Genomic DNA, 14,004 nt, shown 5'->3' on the forward strand with positions numbered 1-14,004 from the left:
GTTGATTGTTTAGTCTAATGATCAATGTCTAAATAACCCTTATTATTTAAAAGTGAACTTGATGTCACCTCATCTGTGTAGCTTTTCCTGAACCTCCCCACCAAGTTGATCTATTCAGAAATATTTACTTAGTATATGTGTGCCAGCCACTGTTACAGGCCCTTGGAGAAACATTTTCTAGGCACTGAGGGTACCATGATAAATAAGACAGACAGCATCTTTACCCACAAAGAGCTTACATTACAGTGACACAGGGAAGGGAATAGTCAGAAAACAAGCAGAGAAGACTGTGAAAAGTGCTATGAAGTAGTTAAATAAGATGACATAATGGAAAAGAGCTCAGTGGATATTTTAGATCAGGTTATCAAAAAAGGTCTCTGAGGAAATGACATTTATGCTGAGATCTGAAGGATAATAAAAAAGAAATCTGTACAAAGAGCTAGGGAAGGAAAATGCAGGTCACAGGGAAAAGCAGATTGCGAAGATTCTGAGGCCAAAGAGAGCTTAGTGTCCTAGGAATGAAAAAGGAGCCAGTTCACTGTGATAGGACCCCAGTACTTAGCTCAGTTTCTGACACACTGTAGGTGCTCAATAAATAATTATTGAATAACTGAAGAGGCAACAATACAAAATAAGATTAGAAAGGAAGGTATAGGGGCCAGATCATAAAGGCTCTTTTAGGCCATGGTCATGAGTTTGACTTTATTCAGTACAATTCCTATTAACATACTAATGCATTTTTCACAGAACCAGAACAAATAATCCTAAAATTTGTATAGCACTACAAAAGACCCCAAGTAGCCAAATCTTGAGAAAGAACAAGATTAGGGATATCATGTTCCTTGATTTAAAATTACTACAAAGCTACAGTAATCAAAATAGTATGGTACTGGCACAAAAATAGATACATAGATCAATAGAATAGATTGAGAGTCCAGAAATAAACCCACACTTTTATGGTCAGTTGATAGATGACAGGATGGCAAGAATATGCAAAGGACAGTCTCTTCAGTCTCTTCAATATATGGTGGACAAGCTACATGCCAACTGGACAGCTACATGCAAAAGAATGAAGCTGAAGCACTGTTTTACACCATACATACAATAAACTTGAAATGATCAAGGACCTAAATATAAGACCAGAAACAATAAAACTCTTAGAAGAAAACATAGGTAGAAACTGTCAAATATTGGCATTAGTAATTCTTTTTCTGGATATGTCTCCCCAGGCAAGGGAAACAAAAGCAAAAATGAATAAATGGGACTATATTAAACTAAAAATCTTTTGCACAGTGAAGGGCCATTTAAACAAAAAGGCAACCTACTGTATGGGGGAACATACTTGCAAATAATATATCCAATAAGGGGCTAATATTCCAAATATATAAAGAACTCATACAATTCAACACCAAAAAATAAATAAACCTATTAAAGAATGGGCAGAGGACCTGAATAAACATTTCCCAAAGAAAACATACAGATGGCCAACAGGCACATTTAAAGATGCTTAACATCAGTAATCATCAGGGAAATGCAAATCAAAACCACAATTAGATAGCACCTTATACCAGTCATAATACCTAGTATCAAAATCACAAGAAACAACAAGTGTTGGGAAGGATGTGGAAAAAAGGGAACCCTCATTTACTATTAGTGGGAATGTAAACTGGTGCAGCCACTATGGAAAGCAGTATGGTGGTTTCTCAAAAGAACTATAAATAGAAATACCACACAACCCAATAATTTCACTTCTGGGAATCTACCCCAAGAAAAGAATCAATAATTCCAAAAGATATATGCACTCTTATGTTTATCACAGCATTATTTACAATAGCCAAGATATGGAAGCAACCTGGGTCCATTGGTAGATAAATGGATAAAAAAGATGTACATATATAAAATAGAATATTACTCAGTCATAAAAAGGATGAAATCTTACCATTTGTAACATGGATGGACCTAGAGTGTACTATGTATTATGCTAAGTGAAATAAATCATACAGAGAAAGACAAATACCATATAATTTCACTTATATGTAGAACCAAAAGCAAACAAAACATAAATAAATAAATAGACTCATAGGCATAGAACAGATTGGTGGTTGCCAAAGGAGTGGGGGTGGGGGATGGGTGAAATAGGTAAAGGGAAAAATTAGTGAGAATGTTTGATATCTTCATCTGTGTGATGGTTACATGAATGTACACACATCTCAAAATTTATCAAGCTGTGCACTAAGATTTGTATATTTTATTAAATGGATCTTAATATAAAAAAATAATTTAAACAGTGTTAAACAGAAAACCAAAAAAACCCAAAATGGAATCAGAATTATCAGACTTTAAAATGTGGAAGACTTTAGAATAATGTCTTCAAAGTTTTGAGGTAAAAATAATCTCAATCTTTAATTATATACTCAGTCAATATTTTGAACAATTATGAAGTATAAGACACTGAACATGCAAGCTCTCAAAAAATATTTACTTCCCACATGCCCTTTCTCAGGTAACTCTTAGAAAATGTGTTCACCGAAACAAAGAGAAAGCAAGGAACTGGGGAGACATGCAGTAAGGATATTCCCCAAATGAATTTGGAGGGAATTTGAAATGAAGGGAAGTGCTAGAATACTATCTACCAGCCCAGGTTGTGGCAGGCAGAATTAGTGATAAATACATAAAAACTAGGGAAATAAACAATAACCAATTTTGAATTCTAGGGAAAATAAGCAATCAGTGCATTATGTGACTTAGCTTTGAAGGATATATATATAAGTGAGCTTAAAAATATAGTCAATATTAACAATTTTAGGTTAATTTTGGTTCTTTTTAGAAACCAAACAGCTCCATTGACAGAATGAGGGAAGGAAAGTGTAGTAGGAGTTAGAGTGGTACTTAGGAGAACTATATCATCTTCCATAGCAGGAATTCAGTAAATAAATATCTAAGATTTAAAAATCAATAACTATCAGTTGTTATTCAGCAATTTGGAGGCAAGTGTGTGTCAAAACAGCTGAAAAGTTGAAAGTGGTTTTGCAAAAGCCCTCATGTACTTTTTAAGTTATGTTATAAACTTTACGGTCTTATTTCTTTTAAACTATGTTGATTACGTTGCTTTGATTTTTAAAAAGAATGAATTGTTGGTACAGAACAACTGGCTAATATGTTATCATATATAACCATATCCCCCATTAGACTGAGAGCTTTTAAAAGCAAGGAATTGTTGATTTCAAGATTCCCTGGAGGTCAGGCCAGTGCCTGGCACACAGTGGGCACCTACTATATGTTTATAGAATTAATGAATATAGGAACAATAAAAAATATTCAACTATCTAAGGAAAGAATGCAAACTATTCAACAAGTCCCAGAGGCTGGGATATGCCAAAAGTTGCTTTTCTTTTCCATAGAGAGAAGATATCCAAAGAGGAGAATGAATGAAGTCACAAGTTCTTTTACTTCCAGTAGGAAGACATAAGCAATTAAAAATACCTAGACACAGCTCCCTGGAAGTCTGAATACAGAGTTCCCTGGGATTCATTTGAAAAGTGCTTTTGGGGTCCACGATATCCTCTGAACACTTAGTCAAAGGTTATGTCGAAGTTTAGCATCAGAATGTTAACTTGTTTCTCAGTACATGTTTTGGGGATTAGTGTCTCCATTTTGGGGCTTTATTTTTTCTATTCTTTATGCTCATTGATCAAAGTTGCCCAAAAGCTGCCGATATCAAACCATGTGCCATGGGAGAGAAAGCTCAACATGCCATGCACACGGTTGCTGACATCCATCCTAAGAGTCTTCAGCAACAGACAGCTTTTTGCCCTGGAGAAAAAGAAGTGGAAATCATTAGAGAATCCTAATAAAGCTACTCTAATTACCAAGGTCTTTAGCATTCAGAACAGCTGCTTTTGTATGGACATCCATAGGTAACTCAAATGCACCTATAGAAAATACATGAAATAATTTAAAATATGAAAAAAATATGGTCTTTTAGGATGGTTAAGTAACCTTGAACCATCCAATAAAGACTCTCCAATCAAGGTTTGAGCTGTGAGAAAGATGTTTAAGAAAAATAAAAAGGAACATATATAACAAAGAAAAGTACTATCATAGCAACTGGAATCCCGCAGCTCTGTGAAAGGAATAAGAAAAGGAATGTCCCTTGCTAGACATTGGGAAATACAGACATTCTCAGAAAATGCCCATAGTCTACTAAGGGTCCTAGAGCCACAGGAGAAAGGGCTACATTAGAGGAAGAAATGTAGATATTGACATGGAAGATCTGGGTGTCCACGTGGCTTCCGTCCTTCCTGATGTTTGGGATTTAATTCCCTTTCCTTTCACTTCTACAGACCCATAGCTGCCAAGGACTCCTTCCTGCAACATCCTATCATCCTGCCTTCATGTCTCTTTTTTTTAAACTGAAGTACTGATATACAATCTTACATTGGTTTCAAGTATACAACACAGTGGTTCAAGAGTTACCCATAATCTTAAATCCTTACCCCAAGTAGTGTGACTACTATCTGTCAACATAGGAAGATGTTACAGAATCATTTGGCTATATTCTGTATGCTATACCTGCCTTCATCTCTCTTATTCCCTAGTCCAAAACTGGTCCAGGGCAGACTTGGAGCAGGAAAGGGTGAAGGTGAGGTAGCAGATGAGTAGAGGAGGAAACAGAAGAAAAGATAAATCCTGCCGTTCCTTTCTCCTTCCATGTCTGAGGTGCCTCTAATCAGCAAATCTTTCGAAACAGTTCCATATAATTTCTCCTTTATAATTCCTGTCCTGCTTCTAATCTCGGATGCATGCATTCATTGGTTTCTTCTTATCTATCCATTCCAAGCACCTACCATGTGGCAGCACTTGCTAGACAATGGGAGAGACAATATCAAGCAAAAACAGATATGGTCCCTGGCCTTAAAGAGCTGTCAGCATTGAGGGGAAGAGAAACATTAGGTACACAATCGTCCAAACACAAATATAAAATTGCACCTATGGCAAGTACTACAAAGGAGAAGTATGTGGATCTGAGAGTTTATAGCAGAGATTAGCTCAGTGAAGGCTTCCTATAGGAAGGGATTGCTGGACTGAGCTGTGAGAGAGTAGGAGAGCTTACCAGGTAAAGAGAATAGCAAGTGCAAGGCCCTGGGACAGGTGAGTGCAAGATAAAGATGAGGGACAGGGGAACCCTCCTGCACTGTTGGTGGGAATGTAAACTAGTTCAACCATTGTGGAAAGCAGTATGGAAGTTGCTCAAAAAACTAAAAGTACAAATACCATTTGACCCAGGAATTCCACTCCTAGGAATTTACCCTAAGAATGCAGGAGCCCAGTTTGAAAAAGACATATGCACCCCTATGTTTATCACAGCACTATTTACAATAGCCAAGATATGGAAGCAACCTAAGTGTTCATCAGTAAATGAATGAATAAAGAAAATGTGATGCATATACACAATGGAATATTATTTAGCCATAAGAAGAAAACAAATCCTACCATTTGCAACAACATGGATGCAGCTAGAGGGTATTATGCTCAGTGAAATAAGCCAGGTGGAGAAGGACAAGTACCAAATGATTTCCCTCATTTGTGGAGTAAAACAACGAAACAAAACTGAAGGAACAAAACATCAGCAGACTCACAGACTCCAATAAGGGACTAGCAGTTACCAAAGGGAAGGAGGTGGGAAGGGTGGTAGAGGAAGGAGGGAGAAGGGGATTAAGGGGCATTATGATTAGCACACATAATGTAGTAGGGGTCATGGGGAAGGCAGTATAGCACAGAGAAGACAAGCAGTGACTCTATAGCATCTGACTATGCTGATACACAGTGACTGCAATGGGGAGTGGGGGGAGCTTGATAATATGGGTGAATGTAGTAACCACAACGCTGTTCATGTGAAACCTTCGTAAGATTGCATATCAATGACACCTTAATAAAAAATAAAAATAATAATAAAAAAAGATGAGGGACAGGAAAGAGAGAGGGAAGGTGGAGCATAGTGCAAGTAGAAGCTGGTGGATAGATGGGACACATAAGTCATGACAGAGTTTTGTTTTTATACTAAGAACAATGGGGAGTCAAGTAACTATAGATTTGCATTTTGTAAAGATCAGAATGGCTACAGTGTGAATAACAGATTGGAAGAGGCCAAGCTAGTAAGTGAAAGATGGTGAAAACTTGAATAGGACTGGGGTGGAAATGGAGTGAATAAACCATAGAGCTGTTAAGGAAGTAAAGTGGACAGGACTTGGTAATGAGTTGGATATAGGGAGTGTGGAAGAAAGAAAGAGGTCAAGAATGGTTCTTGGCTTCTGCCTTGCACATTGGAATATAGGGAATTCAAGAATCAGGTTTGGGGGAAAGTAAGATCATGAGTTTTGATCATATAGCGTTTGAGTTGCCTTTGAAATGTTCCAGAGAAAATATTAAGTAGACAATTGGATATATGAAGCCAGAGCTCAGTAGACAGAAGAATGTGGGAGTCTTCAGTGTATTGGTTAAGTGGTCACCACAACTGCCATCATGATGAGAATGCCTAGATATGGGAGAAGAGAGTATGATGAAATGCTCAATATTGCTTCCCAGAAAAATCAGGTTCTTCTGCTTACATATAGATGACCCCTCCTTCCTTGGTGTAATAGATGTTTTACTATTTTCATCAACATAACCATTCTTTTTCTACAAGGTCTGCATATAAATGGAGTTGGTGGGTTACAGAAAAACATTTTTCTAACTATGATTTTACATCATGTTGTGGTCCAGGGAAGGAAAACAAATGCTATTTGAAAGGGATAAAGGTAGATTATAAAAAAGAAAACAAGTAAATTAATACCTGATGGTCTGCCACAGGGATACCTGCTCCTGATCCCAGAGGGAGCTGCAGTACTTGGGAAACATGGTGATGCATTATTGGGAGGTGTTATAACATGACCACCTCACAGATACACTTTGAGCTTTTTCTCATTAAATCGGTTGTTTTTATGGACTAACTCGGGCAACAGTCCACCAGGTATAATAGTTGTGTTCATTATGAGATGTGTTCTCAGTTCTCAAACGCAGCTTTTAGAAAACTGCCTGTTTATACATTGGGGATTTCTACAGTCAGAGATTTGTTACTTGTGGGGTTAGAGATCCATGCAAGATCCAGGGAGCCTGCAAGAATATGGAATCACAAAGCCATCAAGGGAACAGTCAATAGGGTTAGATGCTCCAAAGAACTGAGACTGAGAAAATCCAAGATTGGCAATGGACAGCTCGGTGATAAGGTTAGCAGTGCCTATTCAGAAGCACCAGGTTACAGGAATGCTCAGTGATTGAAGTAGAGGCAGTGCTCCAGACCCTTTAACTCCAAATGTGGTGCGAGGATCAGAAGTATCAACATCATAAATTCAGAATCTCAGCTGCTTCCCTAGACCTAAAAAATCAAAGCCATCGTAAAATCCCTACATAATTCCTAAGCACATAAAAGTCTGTGAAGCACTGGTGTGGACTACTCTTTCAAGAAGTGTGCTGATGGTAGGGAGACAGGATAAAAGCCAGAGGAGGAGAGACTGGAAATGGAAATGCAAGAGCTAAAGAAGATCCCAAGACGAGGAGGACTCTGAGAAGGGAGAATCAAAAGAATTGATTAATCTGGGAAAAGAAATGGGACTCGTTGTTGAGAAAAATGGGAAAGAGGAATGGAAGAGAAAGTATAATGATAGACAACTGAGAAAATTCTGTGGGTGCTGACCCAGTTCTCCCCATTAAAATTCATGGCAAAGTCAACCACTGAGGAGGAGAAGAGAGATTGTAGATCAAACAACACTCCGTAGTTTAAAAACTTTAACTCACATGGCTCTAGTTTAAATGACATTTGCTTTTGGTTAACATTTCTTTGCATTTTTTTCTATAAATCCTTTAAATAGGTATGTATCAATGTATTAGAATATCAAATACTTAAATAACCATTTACTATAAAACTTTTGCATTTTTGCACATAGCTTGATGAGCCATACACTTCACTAGAAACAACATTGCTTGCTGACACTTTTAAATCAAATAAATATCATAGTTGCAAGAATGTACAAAAACTTGAAGGAACAAAACAATGTTAATCTTTACCTACAGTTTTAATGTCTACAAAGCTTGGTATATCAATATAATGATCTGAAAAGTTTATCTCACAGTCAGATATATTAGTGATTTACTCCATTGGTTTTCTGATGACCATTTATCATGAAGTAAAGTATCTTCAGAATGAATAGAGGAAATCAAAAATTTGACATACTTGCCTCTTATATAAACTAAATATTTGATTTATAAGGCACAAACGAACAAACCTCTATGGCCTGTCATGTTTTTCCAGTTTCTAATTTATTCAACCTCTGCTCAATATTGATCCTGACAAGCACAGTAACCCAAAGATAAATTTATTCGCTCCACAGTTTAGTCAGGAACAAGCCAAAAATTATAGATTTTTCCAGGCAGATGATGACAGGCAGTCAGGGGGATGACAAATGGCTGTCTTTAAATTTAGTTAGAACAGTTGGGCCAGACATTTCCGATAAAGATTGGAGCATGCTGGTCAAATACAGGTTCATCAGTGCCCATCATTAATTGTAGAGCGAGCATTGCCGGTGCTGCAGGGGCCTATCTAGAGCTTAGGCACCAGCCCTGCATGGGAAATAGAACTGGCTCCCCAGTATTTCACAGCACTCCTTTAAGTGATAGCATGACATGATCATTTATCAAACAGAGACTGTCCAGAAAAGTGTCTGCTCCCTTTAGTAACTTATTGAAGGGCAGGAAAGTGAAAGCATTTTATTAAAGACAGGAAGGCAATGAACAACCAGAGCGTATCCAAAGGGTAATCATATTTCAGTGCAGGCATAGTTTAGTCTTAAATAAACATACACTGGTGGGAGTATGTCCAGGGTCATTTATCAAGTGAGGAACAATTAACAAAACTCTATAGGACTCTCTTTATCTATATAAATTTAAAGTTATCTTATTGTTATTATTAGTTAACTTTTGGATGATGGGCATTATGTTCAACATTGTACATAATGCAATGCACAATTCCTTCCTTAGAGGTCTTTAGACTAAGAGAAATAGAGTGAAACTCTCACATAAAGTAAGATAATTATGGCTATATCAAATGCTGTGGAGGGGGCAAAATCCAGGGCCTAGGACTGATGATAAAATTATAACTTTTGAAGAGAACTTTCTTATAAGAAGTCTACTACTTGTTAGTGAGTCAGAAGCTTATTTCTTACAACATTTTTTGCTCTCTGTTGACCAAAATTAAGAGAAAGAGAATTAGTTGAGGAGTGGCAAGGCAGGCAAAGAGGCAGATAGTTAACACATTTGTTCCAGGCACCTTATATGCATGGCAACTAATTCTAATTATCCTCACTTTATAAATAAGGACACAGACTGGCCTAAGATCAAGCAATAAGCAGCAGCGCCAGGAAGTTTGGGGTTGTCCATATTTTTTTAAAACAATTACTTTTATTTTTCACATAAATTATTTATTTGTATACCTCAGAGTCTAGCATAGAACTTAGCCCATGACTCAATAAGTATTTTGTTCAATAATAAAGTAGGCGGAATTGAAATATTTTCCACTTTGCATAAGAAGACATTGATCTCAAGAATATTCAGACACCTACCAGGTGCTCTGCAGCAAGTCCTAGACACCCAGCTGTCCTTATAATTATTCCCCAAAGATAGCAGCATTTCTTCATTTAGACAGAGGCACTTAGCAAGATGTTCCAAATTTGTGACCTCTGTGATATGACAGAGTTTTGTGAGGATTTTTAATATGTTGAAGGGAACTGCTGTCAAAGCTTCATAATAAAAAAGATTTTCTATAATTTAAAGACTAAATGCAGTCTTATTATAAGAAGCTTTCCCCAAAATGGGCAAACAGAATATCTAAGCAACAAAAAACATGAATTAAGCAAAGTATAAGATGGAAGGTACAAATCGTTTCAATAGATGTACAAGGCTGAAAGGTATCAAAAGCTTTGAAGGTGAGGAAATGATATGGGGAATAAAAGTACCAAGCAATGTATTGTCAGTTAATTTCAGCTTTGTAATTAAGAAGATGTATGAATTCATTTATAATCTATATGTCCCATTTTCCCTTATGCCCTATAATAATTCTGGTCTTGGCTTGAGGAAAACAAATGGAAGAATCATAGGTGCTTGCCTGATGCTATCCTCTGGATTTTCATTAACTTTGTAATCCTCACCTACGCATTCTAAAGAACAGCACTCCCCGTGGGGATGTACAAGATCTACATGCAGGGCCGTGCTCCGAAAACTACAAAGCTCTCCTCAGAATTAGTTGTTATCAGCATTTATCACTAGCAGCAAAACATTTGCTTTAAAAGAATGTTTTGCATATTAGAGATATTTTTCCTTCTTTTTTTTCCTGTGGCCATTGACTTTTTAAAAATCAATTGAAGGCTATAGAATAGAAAAATGGTTTTTGCATTAGTTGTTTTGAGTAATTCATTACAGCTTAAATTTAACTGATCTTTAAAATAAACAGAACTTTGGGGCATATATAAGAAATATTATATTTCACTTCCATTAAATAGTAGCTAAAACAAACAAACAAACAAATATATATATATATAAACAAGGAAGGATAGTAAGCAAGGAATGAATGAGAGAAAGATGGGGCATTGCAGAAAGAGATAATTACATTGGATGGAAAAAGAAACCCATATATGGAAAAAGTGGTAAAGAGGGCAAGTTGAGAGAGCTGGTTCTTAATGACATTAATCTGCTTTTATCACATTCATTTGGATTGTAGACCATGAAATAACTTAAGTATTCCTTGAAATAACAATTAGCTGATTTTCTTGCAAGCTATAAAAACACCCAAATGTTACTTATTTTATTAAGGTATAATTGACATACAGTCTTATGAAGGTTTCACATGAAAAACAATGTGGTTACTACATTCACCCATATTATTGAGCAACCCCCATACCCCACTGCAGTCACTGTCCATCAGTGCAGTAAGATGCCACAGAGTCACTACTTATCTTCTCGGTGCTACACTGTCTTTCCCATAATCCCCCTACCACATGTACTAATCATAATACCTCTCAGTCGTCTCCCTCCCTCCCCACCCACCTTCTCCCACCCCTCTCCTTTAGTAACTGCTACTCCCTTCTTGGAGTCTGTGAGTCCACAGCTGTTTTGCTCCTGCAGTTTTGCTTCATTGTTATATTCCACAAATGAAAGAAATCATTTGGCATTTATCTTTCTCTGCCTGACTAATTTCACTAAGCATAATACCCTCTAGTTCCATTCATGTTGTTGCAAATGGTAGAATTTGTTTCTTTCTTATGACTGAATAGTATTCCATTGTGTATATGTACCACCTCTTCTTTATCCATTCATCTACTGATGGACACTTAGGTTGCTTCCATATTTTGGCTATTGTAAATAGTGCTGCAATAAACATAGGGGTGCATTTGTCTTTTTGAATCTGAGAACTTGTTTTCTTTGGGTAAATTCCTAGGAGTGGAATTCCTGGGTCAAGTGGTTTTTCTATTTTTAGTTTTTTGAGGAACGTCCATATTGCTTTCCATAATGGTTGAACTAGTTTACATTCGAACTAACAGTGTAGGAGGGTTCTTTGTCTGCATCCTTACCAGCATTTGTTGTTCCCAGTCTTTTCTATGTTGGCCATCCTAACTGGTGTGAGGTGATATCTCATTGTGGTTTTAATTTGCATTTCCCTGATAATCAGCAATGTGGAGCATCTTTTCATGTGTCTGCTGGCCATTTGAATTTCTTCTTTGCAGAACTGTCTGTTCATATCCTCTGCCCATTTTTTAATTGGGTTATTTACTTTTTGGGTGTTGAGGTAGGTGAGTTATTATACATTTTGGATGTTAACCCCTTGTTGAATAAGTCATTTATGAATATATTCTCCCATACTGTAGGATGTCTTTTTGTTCCGCTAATGGTGTCCTTTGCTGTACAGAAGCTTTTTAGTTTGATGTAGTCCCATTTGTTCATTTCTGATTTGTTTCCCTTGCCTGAGGAGATGCATTCAGGAAAAAGTTGCTGATGTTTATATTCAAGAGATTTTTGCCTATGTTTTCTTCTAAGAGTTTTATGGTTTTATAACTTACATTCAGGTCTTTGATCCATTTTGAGTTTACTTTTGTGTATGGGGTTAGACAATAATTCAGTTTCATTCTCTTGCATGTAGCTGTCCAGTTTTGCCAACACCAGTTGTTGAAGAGGCTGTCGTTCCTCCATTGTATGTCCATGGCTCCTTTATCATATACTAATTGACCATATATGCTTGGGTTTACATCTGGGCTCTCTAGTCTGTTCCATTGGTCTGTGGGTCTGTTCTTGTGCCAGTACCAAATCACCTTGATTACTTTGGCTTTGTAGTAGAGCTTGAAGTTGGGGAGCATAATCCCCAACACCCAAATGTTATTGGTATACATATTGTAAATTGTACCCTTCAGTATGATGACAATTAGAAAAAAAATCCCTATGCTCAAAAAAGAGGACTAGAAAGATACATAGCAATATATTTAAGGTGATATTTGGATGATAAGCATGCAAGTAATATTTTTTCTCATATTTTTCCCTTTGATGTTTTTAAATAGATTTTTTAAATGAATATGCATTCTTTATAAAATAAAAAGCAACAATATATATTGTTGCCAATTCCAATAGACTGCTTACTCAGAACTCCTCAACTCGTTAATGTGTAAATTTCCATGAGCTCCACTAAGAATAGGGTATCTTGCGCAGTATGGATGGCCAAAGGGGCAAATGTGTTTTCTGAGCTGCAGGTTAGGTCTGTTTAAGGGAGTGTGATAGAGAATGGTTCTGTGGCTCCCAACTCAAGACCTCACTTTCTGCCTCATCTTTAGCCCCCTCTATTATTGTATAAACTATTTTATATATAAAAAAATTATGGTACACCTCCTAAGTAGCTGGCACTTAAACTCCACAAAAAGTAATTACCTTTAAAAACAGCTAACTGACATGAAAGAAATACAAATAATTATGAAATACTTGAGTCTTGCTTTTTCTTCTCTAATTATAGGATTTGGAGTTTTTACTGAACAAGTTGATAAAGCTGTGGAAAATGGATCTAAACAGAAATCCTGTTTGTCTCAAACCAAAATACAGAGACAGACTGATACTGGTATCTGAATCACTGGGTATGTGTTTATATTAATGTAATTTTCTTAGAGAAAGAGACCTGGCTTTTTAATTTAGATAAATTAACTTTTTAGTTAATTTATCAGGATGCATTCAGAAATATAAATATGAAATCTGAACCTACAAAAATGGTCAAATTTAAATTTGATATTTTGAATAAGAGCAGGTTAAAATTGAAAAGTAAAATATGAAATATATCTTCTGTTCAGAAATAATTAAGTCACCAGATACTCTTCCTTTAAAAAGAAAATGTGACAGCTACCAACAAAAATGGTTAGTTATAAATGCATAGAACTTGCTGACCTTTTGCCAGATTTTCATTGCCACAAATCTTCTGAAGATCCTGAGAGACCCTTTAGCTCTTGGTTCTGTAGATAAAATTGATCAAGGTTTCACTGCTTGACACTTTCCAAATGTAAGAACATACACAAGCTCCTTTCATTTGAAAGGGGAGGAGGAGGATGGGAATCCCTTTATGAGATCCTTACAAATAACATTGCTGAATATGCACTATACTGGGGGTAATGTATCAAAGCTCTTCAATAAGGACCAAGTTATACAGACAGCATTAGAGACAAGTACTGCCCTCTCACAAAGGAGATTCATGAGAGGGTTTCCTATATTTGAACTCCTGTGATATATGCTGTATTTGGATATAAAAACGAATGTATAGTAAAGCCATTACAAATCTCATAGCTGTAGTAAACCTTGATTGATCATACTGCTAGTGCAGTGGTTCTCTTGGGAGAAGGAGGGATTTGACAGAGGACATATCAGAAAAATCCAAGACAATTTTTTTAAACA

General features: G+C 36.5%; 1 protein-coding gene across 2 annotated transcripts in view; it reads left to right on the plus strand.

The window, feature by feature from the left end:
- PPP1R42 (protein phosphatase 1 regulatory subunit 42) overlaps window positions 1-14,004 on the plus strand; it is a 66,323-nt gene that overhangs the window by 23,167 nt on the left and 29,152 nt on the right. For both annotated transcript variants that reach the window (XM_036886277.2, XM_057498023.1), the window contains exon 6: window positions 13,082-13,199. In XM_036886277.2, the coding sequence (XP_036742172.1) occupies window positions 13,082-13,199 (118 nt within the window). The remainder of the gene's footprint in view (window positions 1-13,081; window positions 13,200-14,004) is intronic.

Source organism: Manis pentadactyla, chromosome 3 (assembly GCF_030020395.1).
Source record: "Manis pentadactyla isolate mManPen7 chromosome 3, mManPen7.hap1, whole genome shotgun sequence".
NCBI classification, from domain to species: domain Eukaryota; kingdom Metazoa; phylum Chordata; class Mammalia; order Pholidota; family Manidae; genus Manis; species Manis pentadactyla.